At 42.2% G+C, this 14,389-nt stretch overlaps 2 protein-coding genes across 2 annotated transcripts in view; one reads left to right on the top strand and one right to left on the bottom strand.

The window, feature by feature from the left end:
• The window catches only part of LOC145403335 (beta-galactosidase-like), a 415,229-nt gene that overhangs the window by 162,300 nt on the left and 238,540 nt on the right, over window positions 1-14,389 (top strand). The window lies entirely within an intron of this gene.
• The window catches only part of LOC145403069 (uncharacterized), a 34,932-nt gene continuing 24,891 nt past the window's right edge, over window positions 4,349-14,389 (bottom strand). Inside the window, exons 3-9 of the mRNA XM_080274906.1 lie at window positions 12,248-12,398; window positions 11,434-11,492; window positions 9,337-9,590; window positions 8,318-8,461; window positions 7,695-7,796; window positions 6,875-7,018; window positions 4,349-4,642 (exon numbers count right to left, since the gene is read on the bottom strand). Coding sequence (XP_080131032.1) covers window positions 4,355-4,642; window positions 6,875-7,018; window positions 7,695-7,796; window positions 8,318-8,461; window positions 9,337-9,590; window positions 11,434-11,492; window positions 12,248-12,398 — 1,142 coding nt within the window. The 3' untranslated portion in view covers window positions 4,349-4,354. The remainder of the gene's footprint in view (window positions 4,643-6,874; window positions 7,019-7,694; window positions 7,797-8,317; window positions 8,462-9,336; window positions 9,591-11,433; window positions 11,493-12,247; window positions 12,399-14,389) is intronic.

Genomic DNA, 14,389 nt, shown 5'->3' with positions numbered 1-14,389 from the left:
CCTGTTTCAAGCCAACCTTCAAATAAAAAAATTCACTCAGTTTACTATCTACACGCAATGCATCCTTAGCCCCCCCCCCCCTCCCATACATGCTCTTGACGGCAGTCAACTTCTCATCTACTCCACATATAATTAACACTTTCCACATTCCATGTCTATCCACCCTGTCATATGCTTTCTGCAAATCCACTAAGGCTGCATACAACTCCTTTCCCTTCTCTAAAAACTTTTCCACTAAAGACCTAAGAATCAATATCTTGTCTACATAACCTTTTCCCTTCCTAAAACCTGCCTGTTCTTCTCCAACTAATAATAATAATAATAATAATAATAATCTATCTATCTATCTATGCATTGCCAGACGCCTTATTCCAAACACAGTGTTCTAGAAACCCACCCCAGATTCCCAAACTTATGATCAGTTCCGTGTTGCAACGGGAGGTTTTGGGGTATGGACAAAGAGAAGCCAGAATCTTCCTGTCTATTGTTCTTCCTATATATATATATATATATATATATATATATATATATATATATATATATATATATAGTATATAACATGCGAAAAAATTTTTTTTAGCTATCTGACTTGCAGGAAGGAAAAGGAAAAAATAAAGTCGCTGCATGTTTGTTAAAAAAAAAAAAAAAAGTGACCACAGGGAACTGATCGTAAATATAGTAGAAAATCCTGGATAAGAATCGTCGGATAAGGAGATTCCCTAACACCTCTTCCTTACCGATTTATTTTCCAAACTGCTCATTAATATCCCCTGTAGCTTCTTACGTCAACATGACACAGATTGCATGAATAACACACGAAAACAGGGTAACGGAGCAGGATCAGAAATAAATCGGTAAGGAAGAGGTGTTAGTGGTGTTAGCAAGCATCTTAACTGTAGCTACTAGAATGCCGCCCACAGTGTCCTAAGCCCAGGAGAAAACAGCTTTCATTTAAGCCCATACCGTTTTGGACATGGGACCTGAGGCTTACATTAGTTACCACTGATTTGCAAAGGATGTGCTATACGGAAAAGCTGCTTAAATTCAAAAGATAGAGTTTCTGAATACACCAAAGTAATCGAGGGGAGTTGTAAATCTATACTGAAAAGTTCTTCCAAGAATAGACTACACCCGTGAACACTTACATTATATTCTTCTCTTGGACGTGACTCCTTGATACGGCCCTATAAATGAGTTACGATTGCACTCCAGTATTAATTATTGAATGCTGTCTGTAGGATGATGATAAATGTAAGTCAAGTCATGTAGGTTATCATTATTTGCTAAGGAGGCCTAAGTGGTCAACATACTTCAAAACAGACCGATAAAACGGGCCCGGGATATTAGTTGCTTACCTAGCTAATACCAAAACACTCAGATTAGCTAACCACTAGCCCAGGAACCTGAAAAAGTAGACACTTAAAAACAAAAGCAGTTCACAATTAAAAACAAATGGTTTAAATCGATGTTCTTGGCACTGGAAGGATATGTCCCTTTAAACCCTATAATCTACAGTAGGCATTAAACCACTGGCTCCAAAGATATTGCATAACTGCACTTACTTAACAGGAAATAGAGGCAAGAAGGGACAGTCATGGTATTCAGGAAAATGTCAACACATCACCCAACAAGTGACAGCGTCCTTTACCCACTTCCGTTCGAGTATAAACAGATGATTATTTTATAATTCGTTTCATTAATTTTTTATTATATAGCCATTTAAACGCATAAACACTGAAAACAAAAACGTCAAAATAACATCCTTGAATTCAGTAGATTGTGGAGAAAATTCTTAATCGAATGATTTGACGGGGTTCCTCCAAAGCGGCTGGAGGCAAAGCAGGCACTGCAGTCGCCTGCCTTCTCCACTCTAGCAGGGACTATACTGGCTTTACAAGAATGAATATCTGCCTTAATAACCTTCATGCAGTCGATAGGTTTACATCGTAAGCCTTCGTTCCCCCTCTGCCGGTCGTGGGTAGGTTAAGATCAAGTAATTCTCTTGATCTTGGCCTAATATAAATTTGTATATTCGTACGTAAATAACGCAACACGATTTATGAAATGTTATATTTTATTATTACATAACAGTCACGTATATCTATATAGTAGCATATTTTTTTCAGTTCCTGAATAAGTCACATTATTTTGTACTTGGTTATAGTAGAGAGTTTTATTATAGCTCTCGTAGACTGGCAGGCTCCCTTAGCATCTCTTACCGACCAATTTTTGGATATGCACGTTAATATTCTTTACGTTACTAATACACTCTTTACCGATATAAAAATTTATATGTAATTAGAGTGAACATAGAGGTACAACATAAAACATCGCTGTGGAAGATGTGCCAGAAAGCCTTCTAAGCCCACGGTAAATTACAGATGCACAAGTAAACATGGCGGGGCACACAAGGGCGTATCCAGAGTGCTGAGGGGAGGCGAGGGCATTCTAATGAGTAAACATCCCTCCAGGGTGCCGAGAGCGAGTGGAGGGGCGAGGGGTGAAAAAGAAGAAAAGAAAAAGCATTGTATGATTCAGGAGGAACACTAAAAAATCTGGTAACATACGGAACGATGTCAATAACTACGTAGAATGTCATTATGTCCACTGACGAGGCGTGGAGGATGGATTTTCAGGCAACCCTTCATAATAATAATAATAATAATAATAATAATAATTAACTGGATACGCCCCTGATAAAAAATGGACATAAGGCACACATGTGAACAAGAATTGGTGGTTTTATTCAACACACCAACTGCAGTTTAAATCATTTTATATATATATATATATATATATATATATATATATATATATATATATATATATATATATATAGTGTGTGTGTGTGTGTGTGTGTGTGTGTGTGTGTGTGTTGGCTTAATAATAACCTTCACTACGATGACGTCTCTACATCAGCCTTACTGCCACCAGTGATTTTATTCAGCTTAGGAGAGATTTTTCGGGATGGAGGGTTGAGATATAGCCAGAATAAACATTTCAAGATGGAGGATTTAGATATAGCCTCCATTTAAGCTTTTCACTGTACATCCTCCCTCAGATCAAATTCCATGAGGGAGGGCAGAATAAACGAGTCAAAACGTCCTCGTACTGAAGTGGTATACACTTTGGCTGGAAGCTACATATTCGGCCATAATAATACTTTAACAGGCCTAATGCCGGTGTTACACTTCACTATGGTTGCAGTGAGTATTTGGTAAACACGTAGGCTTTGTCATGGACTGGTTACAGGAACATTAATCATCTTCCGCTAACCCTGTCATGGTCGGGGCAATTCTGGTTTTGTAGTATACTTTACATCAAACGGTTTTATTCAGCTGAGTAAGCCACAAAAGACTGAGTTTTAAATTTCTGACGACGAGAGTAATTTTAACTATTACGGTACATTATGGCTAACTCCAAACGAATTATTTTACTCCCGTCTATATCCGTTGTAATTATTTATCCATTTACTGCCCTTGGATTATATAGCACTTCTCTGCTGAATAAAGTTTGTCTGCAGATACTGATAACAAGATACCTACTGTAAGTCTGATTATGGCAGCGGAAGAATTAAAGCTTAGCAATACAGCATGTGTTTGAGTTAACATAGAGTCCATTATTTTTCAGTTTTGAAAATGCGTTACTGCAATGATATAGCCCAAGTACGTTGCATGAAAATGAGATAGTGTTAACACAGGAAAAATTCTGTTGCTTGAAATTTAATATGAGTATGATGCTTGAAAATGAGGTTGTCAACAAAAATAGTGTTGCTTCAAGGTGTGGGCAACTCGCTAAGAACAATTAACTGCTGCCAGAGATGATTTGTTGCCGTAAGTTAGCATTAGAAAGAGTATCATTGCGTAAAGACTGAGTATGCACTAACGGTACTTCAAAGGCAAACCCATCCCGTCAGTTGGTAGCTTATGTAATGGGTCAGGGTTTGTAATATTTGTCATGGGTTATTTCCGAGCCGTTAACCGCTGTTCATATGGATTTTATGACTACATACTGGAACTGTAATAGCCTTGCAGTAAACAAAGTCCAGTATGAATATAGATTCGTCCAGTGTTTGTCATGGACCCTCTAAATCTTTTTTCTATATTTTCTCCAGTTACTCTGTTAAAGAAGTGCAAAAGTAACTGGTGTGGGAGCTACAAAGTAGTTCGGTTAATGCCCATGGTGTGGTGTGGTGCGGAGGAATATTCTCTGGAGTCGTGTGATTAAGTGTATGATGTGTGGTGTGGTGTGGCTATTTAAAGTCACTAATGTCTAGGGGAACGAAGCACCTCGCGTCCAACAATCATTAGTGAGGGACAGACGGACAGTGCCGCTCCCACACCTAAAAATCGGTCTAATCCCGCTCCCCGTTGCGTCTGGCTTCTTTGTTAACAAGTTCAAGATCGAACACTTCTGCCTCGGGATGCACCATAGTGATGCCCTGCTGCTCGTCGGCGTTCACGTGATTCACTCGGGTATCGCCGCGCAGGTCTGGTTTCGGCACGTCCTCATCGTCACCAATCACCTTGTCGTCGTCATCGTCATCGTTGTACAGGCGGTTCACGACGTAGGAGGCGCTGCTGGGGCTGGGTGCCGAAAGCGAGCGTCCTGCGGCAGCTCCACGCGACACCCAAACAGTACCCTAGAGCAGAGTCATCGTAGGTGTTAGCCAGTTTAATTTTTAATCCCCCACCCCCTCCCTTAAATTTTCTGGGCAGATGTACTTTCAGTGTGTATCTCCTGCTTAATTTCTCTCTCTCTCTCTTCCCCAACAGTAGCGTAGTCCAAATTCAGCTGTTTCTCCAGTATTATCCTGAGGCAGATTCACATTCATCCTCCAATTTGATAATTACCTCGCCCTCAAACATTATAATATATATATATATATATATATATATATATATATATATATATATATATATATGTAAGTCGCGTTTTTGTCGTCCAAGCTGACGGATTGGATTCGACGCCATCTTCGGTGAAACCAAGCTGCCCCTTTTTTGTCGGCCAAAGTGATACGAAGCCGGCCCAAGCTGTTTGTCATGATAAATATCATGAAATTAGCACTATGTACATAAAACTGAGGTGCAGTGGCTAATATTAACGGCATATAGAGACAGTTCAGCACAAGAAACGGCTACATATAAGTTGCATATTCGTCAGATCGTCTTCGGCGAACCCTTGTTTACTTTGCGACTGACACGTAATTTTTCGGTTCTACGACTGTTTTTGTGGATAGAAGCCAAGCGCCCCAAGACACGCTTCGAATCCCAAGATCCAACTTGGACGACAAAAAACACGGCTATCTATCTATCTATATCTATCTATCTATATATACTATCACCTGACGTTCATGTTCGCCTAAGGGATAAATTGTTCTTCTTGAAAGTCTAATAGTCTCCATTTAAACCATCCACATCAGTACATCATTTTACTACCTGTGAAATAGCTGGGTAATGTTTTTTTGTCGTGTCTGGCTGGCTGGTTGGTCCTCTTTTTTTTCTTTTTTTTTCCAAGTTCAGTAGCTTTAAATGTATGGGCTGAGTAGCCTAGCCCCAGGCCCTTCTGCTGCTGATGAGAATATAAAGTTTGGGTGATGCATGTATGGCACCTCAAATATGGATGCACTGGGTCAAAGGTCAAGGTCACTGAAATTCTATAACCTTTATACTCAAACGAGCAGTTACCAACAATATCAATGGTATTCAGGTATACACTGCATTATTTAGCAAACCTCTCGCACTGAAGAATATACACCTCACCCCCGCACCTCAGCTCCCAGTATGTGTGCGTGTGTGTGAGGGAAGACTATATCGCTAGTAATTGCATGAGAGAGAGAGAGAGAGAGAGAGAGAGAGAGAGTTATGGTGAATGTTTTGCTTACTAAATCACTAGCATCATCAAGCAGAGAGAGAGAGAGAGAGAGAGAGGAAGGGATAGAATCTGTTGTAAATGTAACTTTCAACCATGTCTGTGTTAGGTACCAGAACGCAGATCAAACACACAAGCTCCAAAACTTAACACCATCCAATCCACTACCATAAGGAAAATAACACTAACACTGTACAAATTACGTTTATTGCACAACACTCTCACAGCCCATCACAAGGCACAATTTTGTAACAAGTATTCAGTAACTCTTAATGTGTACCTCCTTTAATTCTGTATCTTTCTGTACCCCAGCAAGTAAGGGGTGAACGGAAGAAAATGCCCCCTCAAAGCCAAGATAGTTGTGACTGGGTGAATTTATTGGCAAAGTTTGATTAGCTTTGATCTTGGCTCTTGGTTGAGATTCGTGTGTGTGTGTGTGTGTGTGTGTGTGTGTGTGTGTGTGTGTGTGTTTTACAGCTTGCATGTCATCAGTTTTGCATGCACAAATATTTACAAACATAACCAGTGTGTAAGCATGTTTTGAAGGTCTGTGTACAGAACCTTGTTTAGTACATTTGTGTGTGTGTGTGTGTGTGTGTGTGTGTGTGTGTGTGTGTGTGTGTGTGTGTGTGTGTGTGTGTGTGTGTGTGTGTGTGTGTGTGTGTGTGTGTGTGTGTGTGTGTGTGTGTGTGTGTGTGTGTGTGTGTGTGTGTGTGTGTGTGTGAAGGAGGGAGGTGAGGTGAGATGAGGTGTCTTATGGGTCGTATTCCCAGCAGTTGTGAAAATTTCGTAACACTTTTTCCTTAGTGATTAATTTGCACATCACACCTTAATATTCTCCTGCATGTTAACTGCTCAAACTCTGTCCACATCAAAGTATATATGACCTACAAGAAAACGTTGAGGTGTGATATGCAAAAATACATCACCAAGGAAAAAGTGCTTCGATTCCTCCGACACCAGCCAGGATACCCCCCTACATCCTACCATCCTAGAGCCTCACCTCAGCGGGCACCTCCTCTATGGTAGGGGTTTCGGTCAGTGCACTGGTATCCACTTCATTATCCACCTCTGGCAGATGTGGCACTGGTCGCACCTCCCACTCTTCTACAGGCTCTTCTTCTCCACCCTGCCCTTCCTCCTCGACCTGTTGGAAGCGATCAAATAAATCAGTTGTATTTCCTTTTCCTTCTCTACCCTTCTCCTCCTCCTCCCACGAAAAAAATACACCAAATCAGTTATATTTCCTCTTCCTTCTCTACCTCTTCTTCTCCACTATCCTTCTCCTCCTCCTATATCCGTTGAAACCAATAAAATAAATCATATCAGTGTTTTGTTACGCTTTTGCAACGTTTCAATATTCTTCTCTGTTGCACAATGATATGTTAATAATTTCCTTTATTTGCAATGCTTTCTCCTTTATTAAGTGCGTATTTAGTGTTCTGCACCTCCTTGCTTACCATTGCAGTATTGGAAATCAAGTATGGAGAGAGAGAGAGAGAGAGAGAGAGAAGTAGAGCGAAGTGTGGAATTTGAAGTGTGGTGCAGTGTGCAATGTGGTGAAGTGTGGTAAAGTGTAAAGTGGAATGTGGAATATGATACGTGGAGTGTATTGTCTAGAGTTTAGTGTGGAGTGATATGGAGTGTGGTATGCTGGGTGGAATGAGGTGGAGTATGCTGGGTGTATTATGAAACATGGTCAATGTGTGGAGTACAGACTGTGATGTATAAAGTATGCTGGGTGTAGTATGAAATATGGTGAGAGTGTGGGACATAGACTGTGATGTGTAACGAGTAGTGTGGATTGTGGAGTGTGTACTAACCTGTGGAGTGGTGGTGGTGGTGGTGGTCGTGGTGGTGGAGGAGGAAGATTCGCTGCCTGGCTCCTGTCCGTCAGTGCCCTGCTCAGGGCTGATGTGGATCACCTGAAAATGAGGATGCAACTTAGTCCCCAGCATCATCCGTACCCTATTTAGTCATCATCACCATCACCATCATCATCATTCCACCTCCCACTAATTAAACAAAGGTCGTCATTACTCCAAACCTAATTCTTACCTCCCTTTCCTTGGGGGAAGCAGCCTAGGTATATAGATAGATAGATAGAAGTCATAATCATTAATTTTCTGTTTACAGTGGATCTTAGCCAGAATGTAGCACACACCCACAGCCACTGAACCATATACATAACAAAGTGCAGACTTCTCACATATTACTTAACTAACAATACCCTCATTAAGACGCCTTTTATGATCTTTTTAATATCGACTGACCGTAAATTACATAAAAACTGTCTGTGTAAGTTTCACTACTGACTGTACGGCTGATATGCCGCAGAGAACAGAGGTGGAGGGAAAAATGAAGATAGATACGGAAGCAACGAAAGAAAAAGAAAGTAGAAGATTAGAGAGAGAGAGAAAGAGAGAGAGAGAGAGAGAGAACTAACCTGCTCGTGGAAGAAAGTGTTGAACCCATCTCCACTCTGCTTGTTGGTAGTCGTGTTCACCTCCACCCTACTGCCGTTCACCTCATGCACTTCGTAGGTAGAGTTGTCATAGTTGTCTGGCAGCTCGTCCACCCGGGGCACAGACTGGGGGAGGTCCAGGTAAATTAGGCTGAGGTGGGGCGTGGCTGGTCAGGTGAGGGGAAGGTGGAGCACGACTGGTTAGGCTGTTGTCAGGTTTGAGGCATGATTGGTTAAGTTAGGTTAGGTTGGTTTAGGTTAAGTTGGGCTGAGGTTGGGCTTGGTTGGTTAGGTTAGGCTAGGTTGGGTTGTCAGGTTTAGGAGGGGCATGGTTGGGTTGGTTTAAGGTGAGGCGGAGGATGGTTGGGTAGGACAGGCTGGGTTGGATTAAGGCGGAGCATGGCTGGGTAGGTTTGGTTTGTTGACAGCTAGTTTTTTTTTCTAATGAAGTCTACTGCAGAACCCAACCAGTCTTGAAGGGTGACAGACAAAACTAACCCTTCTCAATGGTGGTTAAGTAAGATGGGTCAGATTAAATTATATATGGTAATCTCATCTACGTGGTGTATCAAATGATGAACTGGACAGCTTACTGGACCAGATTTTCACTAGAGTACTGGACAGCTTACTGGACCAGATTTTCACTAGAGTACTGGACAGCTTACTGGACCAGATTTTCACTAGAGTACTGGACAGCTTACTGGACCAGATTTTCACAAGAGTACTGCGTCCTTCCTCTATATAGTTAATCTGTTACGTATGGGCATAATTGTTAGGTTTGCCATGTACAGAACAGGTAACGTTTGTTGGATTACAAAATTTCGTCAAGCAGATGCATTCAAATGTATCATGTATATCAAACACCTGCATCAATTTACTTCAGAACATCTATGTGAGGAAATCTGTCACAAATCTGGTGTCACATTCCAGTACCGTACTTGCTAAACTTCACTTGTTGCGCCAAACTATAACCAACACCAACCAATCCAGTCTTAACTCACCGGGATCTGGGGGAAGTCGGGGAAGACAGGTCGGTCAAAACCCAGGCCGGGGAAGTTGAACCATGGGGAGTCACCAGGCTGATCGGTCTCCTCCCCGTTGTTGGTCCAGGGGTCGCGGCGGCCTGGGGGCAGCATGGGGGGCCGCCAGGGGAAGGGGGACAGCACGACGGAGGGACGGTAGGGGCCGGAGATGGAGGGTTCTTGACCAAGCAGACGACGGATGAGCAGCAGGTCCTGTTCCATGCGCAGGAGGTCTTCTGGCGATGACAGATTTGTTAGATATATATATAAATGAGAGAGAGAGAGAGAGAGAGAGAGAGAGAGAGAGAGAGAGAGAGAGAGAGAGAGTCATTAAACAATGATCACTATGCAACAAGACTCCGGAAACACCATATTCACAACAATGATGTTATGGGTTGACATGTTATTCTCACACACATGCACGTACACAGGGATTATGTAAACACACACACACACACACACACACACACACACACAAGCAAACTCTCGCCCAACTTTCTCACGCACTTCCTTTCTCATATACATCTTGGCAGTCTTTACACGATCTCTACTACGATTGTTTTTTCAAACTCTCTCCCTCCCCTTCCTCTCCCATACACACTTCCTTTCTCATACCGTTTATATCTACGCAGTCTTTTACACAATCTCACTAACACTGTTTTCTTCTCACACGTACTCCCTCTAATCGTATTAAATGCATTTTTGTCTCTCACTTCCATATACACACATTTATTTATCTCAGACTTCCTGCCAATATTACGACACACACACACACACACTTTCCCCTTTTGCCCACTCCCATTCCTTACTCATATTTCCTGTCTAAAACACATTGTTCTTTTCCCCACCCTTCTCTCTCTCTCTCTCCTAATCTGGTCTCATCTTTTCCCTCCATTCCCACCCTTTCTTTTTCCTCCGACCCCCTCCCTCCCATTTCCCGCACCCGATATGCGTCAGGTCACAAAACACATATCATAATCAGCTGACATCACCCTATGACCTCATCCCACCTGGAACCACCGCCCGCTGCGTCACCTCCTGCCAACCACTCACCCTATTCGTCATCCCAACAACTCGGTCTTACTCAGCTCTCCTTACTTAACCCGTTAAATCCGGTCACATTCTAGGTACCAGACGCTATTTAATGAAGTTATGAAAGCCCTCTCGTACGGATGCGGTGACGTGTGGGCTCTGTGATTTTTCCTGAAAGGTTATTAGGCGAATACAAACGTTTGGCGATAGCAGGAATAAACTAGAAAAGCAGGTCACTGTGTTGAGGTGTTTCATATGAAATTCTCGTCTCTGGGTGTACGTCTTTCCTACACAATGCACGTCATGATTAAAGCATTTTCGCGCCACTTACGGGAGACAGGACATTTGCTGCAGAGAGAGAGAGAGAGAGAGAGAGAGTGGGGAAGGGTGTTTAACCTTGTCATCGGCACATATCCATATAAGTCGATATCCAGCTATCCATTCCTAGCCTTTGTTTTTTTGTATCACTTTCCCCAACTACCTGCTTTCTCACACAAGCACTTACCATATCCAGCCATCTTCCTCACCTTCCACATCTTCCTCACCTTCCATATCTTCCACCAAACTCAAGCCATCTTCCTCATCCTCCACATCTTCCACCAAATTCACACGTATCCTTTGCACCAATCTATAGATCATTCCTGTCTACTAGAAGATTTTCGTTCTGTTGCAGCTCATTTCCCACAGCTCGATGGCAAAGAACTGTACATCCCTTCCATAGCACTTCTTAGTGACCAGCGCTATATTCTAGCATTAATTCACTATTACAGTCAGCGCTCAAGATGGAGTGACAGCAATTTTACAGCAGCCGAAGTAAATAAGTCGCACACACACTTTCTCTACGGCCGAACCTCTGAATACTGTATCTCACGTCCCTAATGCACATTTTTCACGAATATCAGTACGGTATCAGGTATTTTTTCCTTTATCCAATCACTCTCTAGTGCTAATCTTTTTTTACAGCCCAGCATTGGAGGAGACATGGCAACTTTACGCCCAGTCACAGTGAATTGAGTACATTCTTAGCCAACGTCCCGTACTCACCCATCAACTGCTCCTGGATGCCACGGATGACGACTGTTGGACGAGGGTCATCAAGGTCACTGAGGACAAAACAATAAATAATAAATATCATACGAATATAGCGTAAAAAATACAGTTATAAGCATGAAAATAAAAACCTCATAATTATAATACCAGTTATACCATGCTTGGACTCTCATCCAGGACTGGCGTAATTATGACACGTTGTTACTATCATCCTAACCCCATCGCCCACCTAAACGATGAGGTGAGGCAAGGTTCAGAAAATAAGAAAGTACAAGCCAGACCACTCAACCCGCGTACCCGATAGTCATTCAAACATCATTCAATAACTTCAAAATCCTACCTCCAACTACGCAGCAAAACCAAAAGCACATATTACTCACTTTTCTTTGCAATATCGTCCACCACCATGTTAATAATAAAAAATAAAAAGTGAGTTCCTTGTGATATACTCTTGCTTACATAATTCATCCATCCACTCCATCCTTCGCCAGTTCCTCTGCTTCACCACCTTCCACACCCAGTATTCTCACTTTTCCCACGTCTATCCATCTTCTTTTCGGCCAGCCATGCCTCCTGCAACCTTCAAACTCACTCTCGTACACCAACCATTTCCACCACTCTGTTTTCATTTATTCTCTCTACACGGCCACACCATTTAGCACATTCTCCCACCTGCAGATCTAATATTGATATCCATTTCCTTTACATGACCAAAACATCCAGACACTCTACACGTAGGATGTCTAGATCTACTTACCTATACGTCACTACCCTGTTTACATGCATCTCTCTCTCTCTCTCTCCCCACCTGTCTCCATCCTCCTGCCATGGTCTCGCCTCCTGTGCAGTGGCTGAATCGAGTGTGTCTGCTTCCTGCTGGCTCAGTGACCTGGAGGGGCTGTATACGGACGGATCCTCCTCATAGTCATCATCACGGGCTTCGAACACTGCTGGCCAACCTACAAGACAGAAATATAAACCTTTAAATATCTCATCATTATCCTCAATGTGAAAAAAAAAAAAAAATGCACTGTTACAAACCAGAAAGAACTCAAAGAACGCATACCTCCGTCAATGCCACTGCAGAATTCAGATCCGGATCCGCCCCCAAATTTAATCAATTGTTTCTTGGTCATGGCCAACCCTTCCACAAATTTCACTGAAATTCATTGAGAACTTTTAGAGAAATCGTGTGGACAAACAAACATATGAAACTGCCATTGGCTAAGTGTTTGCCGGATGAATCCGATTGTTTGTTTTCACCGGCGTGTAGTCATTTGGCGAAATTTTTCGCGCTGCATTGCGAAGCACAGGATGAGTTTAGGAAGGTAAAAATTGCATTGCCAGTTGCGCCAGACATTTCTCTTCAATCTGATTAACAAAATAATCGATTTTCGAAATATGAAAAAATGATGCCTGGGCCGGCCACTGGGTCCCGACGATTCCGGAGCCACGGCCTTTGAGGGGTTTCAACCCTCCACCCATCACAGCACCTTTGACCGATTTTGATGAAAACCTATAGACTTCCAGGGTTATGGATATCTACCTTCTGAATCTCTTTTTCAGAACGACTGGCGCAAAATTGTAACCTGTAGAGCAGACAAACATAGGGAACTGACCAACTTGCTCGGCGAATCTTTCGATTCCGGCAAGCAACAAAAACAAGTGAATACATAACCTTCTCCAACTTTGTTGGCCGAGATAACTATCATCATCATCATCACAGCTATGCCCAATCATGCCGGGCTTCGATAACTGCTGGCGAAGTTATACGAAAATTTATATATATATATATATATATATATATATATATATATATATATATATATACTATATATATATATATATATATATATATATATATATATATATATGAGCCTGTGGTAACGTGTGCATTTTCGTACACTGAAGAACGAGGGTTCGCGCCCCGCCAGGGTAATAAACTTTGGAAGCGTTCTTCTGGCCACGTACAGCATTGGAGGACACAAGGGGTGCTGTGGTTCAACCAATGTCGCTTACTACGAGTATAAAGTATGCTTGCACCCAGTCGGCTTGCGTGGGCCGATTACACTTGGTTCACAGACTACAAACACATCCAAAGCCACTCCAACATTACAGTTACACTTACAAGCACTTCTCACCCTACATAGCCTACAATCTCTACCAGACAGCCTGAGCCACTTGGTAGAGATACATTGGCTGATCGTCCCCACTTCGGTCGGGATAGGCCGGTCCTGCAGCGGACACTAAAACTGCTGATGATTATATATATATATATATATATATATATATATATATATATATATATATATATATATATATATATATATATATATTCTACGGTATCATCATCAACAAATTCTATCAAGTGACATCGTTTATGTAAGTTATTCTTGTTCCCACGAAACGATATGGAGACAGCAAGGCTATTACTTAGAAGGCGTCATAACAGTCAAGGCTTAACATCAGCAGTGTGCCACACAATAGTATACTTTCACTATGGTGCTGGGAATCTGGCCAGCTGCCACATATTCCGCTGCAAAACATGATACAAAACTTAACAGTCGCCTTCATCGGCCGCCTAGGCTACCTGCGTCATGCGGGCAAAACCGGTAAATCAATAACAAAAGTAACAGAAATAACCAGCTTTACGAAAACTTCTCCTAACTCAAATTCAAGCTAATGATCTAAATTCTCTCTCTCTCTCTCTCTCTCTCAGCAGTCTGACAAGAATGGTTCCCACTTATATTCCTTCCTCCTGCACATTCTCCTCCTCCTCCTACCCTCTACCGTCCTCCTCTCCACGTTTCACCTTCCTTCTCACCTCCTTACCCAAGACTATGAATGGCCGTGGATTCGACTCCGGGTTCTTCGAGTTGCGATCTGGATGTACTAACCAATGCACTACCGGCTCCACCATATAAGACGTCCTCGCGCTGAAGAGGTCAAC

The sequence above is a fragment of the Coenobita brevimanus genome, chromosome 60, assembly GCF_032717465.1.
Source record: "Coenobita brevimanus isolate Jiangsu-jjx chromosome 60, ASM3271746v2, whole genome shotgun sequence".
Taxonomy (NCBI): Eukaryota; Metazoa; Arthropoda; class Malacostraca; order Decapoda; family Coenobitidae; genus Coenobita; species Coenobita brevimanus.
Note: the sequence above shows the minus strand (reverse complement) of the source record. Positions and strands in the feature narration are given on the sequence as shown.